This window comes from Suricata suricatta, chromosome 12 (genome assembly GCF_006229205.1).
Source record: "Suricata suricatta isolate VVHF042 chromosome 12, meerkat_22Aug2017_6uvM2_HiC, whole genome shotgun sequence".
Classification (NCBI taxonomy): Eukaryota; Metazoa; Chordata; class Mammalia; order Carnivora; family Herpestidae; genus Suricata; species Suricata suricatta.
In genome coordinates, this window is record NC_043711.1 from 2036785 (window position 1) to 2038377 (window position 1593).

The window sequence follows — 1593 nt, forward strand, 5'->3', positions numbered from 1 at the left end:
CCCGTACCCTGCCCTGCAGAGCCCGCACATCCCAGGACGGCACAGCAGGGCAGGCACCCCCCAGGCACCCCACCCTCCCAGCCCACCCCAGTCCCTTCCCCACCAGGAAGCCCCGTTGCTTTAGGCTCCACCCACTGCCCTGATTTTCTGAGGGACCCAATCTAAGCTTCCATCAACCTCAGTCTCTTTCAGGGCTCCTGTTATCTATCAGAGAACCTCAAGTTCCATCTCAGGTTGGAGGGGTCAACCTCGAACTACCAGAGTCAACTTCAGAACCTTCTGGTCTAACTTGGAACGTTGAGTCATACCTGTGGGCTTAGGAGACTCTCACAACCTCGGATCGCTAAGGTCAACCTCAGAACCTTCCAGCACCAACAGAAGCTTGAGGTCCCCCTTAGACCATCAGGATCCACCTCTAAACATCAGACTCGCTGGGCTGAACGGGACCTCCGAGACTGTGTGGCCGGCCTCCTCCTGGGACAGAGGTCCCCTCCACCTCCTCCTGGCCTGGCTGCCGGCCCCTGCTCCGAGCCCTCCTTGACCGGGGCGCCAGGCCCCTGCCCTCCCTGCCCACCCCTCGCCTCTCTGCTGGACCTGGAAGTTCAGAAGTGTTTCCCTTTGGGGAGGCCGAAATCGGGGTAAGAGCCCCGTTCCCCGGGGCTGCTTTGGCCCAGATCGCTGGCTGTCTCTCCCAAGCCCCAGACCCTCACCCCTCCCACTGAGCACCGACCCCCACCTCGGTTACCTGCTTATGCATTTCAATGTTGAGCCCGTAGGACATCTCATAGTACTGCAAAGGCAAAACTCCGATGTACCCCAGGCCAGAGGGTGCCCAGCCCTGCGGGAGGCCCCGGGCTGGGGGACTCACAGCAGGGTGCAGCACCTCCCAGCCTCCTGGGAGCCCAGAGGGCAAGACCAGAGGAAGAGGCAGGGAGGGGGCAGGGGGGAAGTGCCCGGAGACCCCGGCCCCTCAGAGATGCCCGAGGGAAGAGGGGACATCCTTGGACCATTCTTTGTAAGAGGGCCCCCAATTTGCAGACAGGGAAAATGAGGTCCAGAGTGGCCCGGTGAATGGGGATTCACACCCCAGTGCTTCTAGTGACAGAGAAGCCCTCCTCCCGCTGCCCCATGCTGGGCGATAACCCCTCACCATGACATAATGCCGCTGCATTTCCGTCTTCTCACTGGCCAGCTTCTCACATTCCAGCTTGAGGCTGGGAAGGAGGCGGACATGGGGGTCCTGCTCGTTTCTGCCTCTACCCCCACTCCCCCACCCCTACCAAAGACCCAGGGACACCCCATCTGGGCCAGTTTCCAAAGTGATGGGCTTGGCTCCCGGCCCCCGCCCCACTTCCTCAATTAGCACCCCACCTCCCGGTGCCCGTCCCTTCCCGCCCCTTCTCAGGCTCAAAGTGCCCCAGCGCTGACGGTCCCCGGCCACCTCACCTGCGCTGCCACCTGGCAGCCCTCCTTCGCCCCTGGGCCAGGGGGGTCGCCCTCGGCCCCGCGCTTGGGAGGCCCCGCCCCCGCCTGGCTGCGCCCTCGGCCCCCAGGGGCCCGGCGGCTCCCCTCGGGGCTCCCGGGTGGGCTCCC

General features: G+C 64.1%; 1 protein-coding gene across 5 annotated transcripts in view; it reads right to left on the minus strand.

Annotated features, from left to right (window-relative positions):
* The window catches only part of TLE2 (TLE family member 2, transcriptional corepressor), a 21156-nt gene extending 19940 nt beyond the window's left edge, over positions 1-1216 (minus strand). For all 5 annotated transcript variants that reach the window (XM_029915887.1, XM_029915886.1, XM_029915889.1 and 2 more), the window contains exons 1-2: positions 1151-1216; positions 746-790 (exon numbers count right to left, since the gene is read on the minus strand). In XM_029915887.1, coding sequence (XP_029771747.1) covers positions 746-790; positions 1151-1171 — 66 coding nt within the window. In that variant the 5' untranslated portion in view covers positions 1172-1216. The remainder of the gene's footprint in view (positions 1-745; positions 791-1150) is intronic.
* Between the last annotated feature and the right edge of the window lie 377 nt (positions 1217-1593).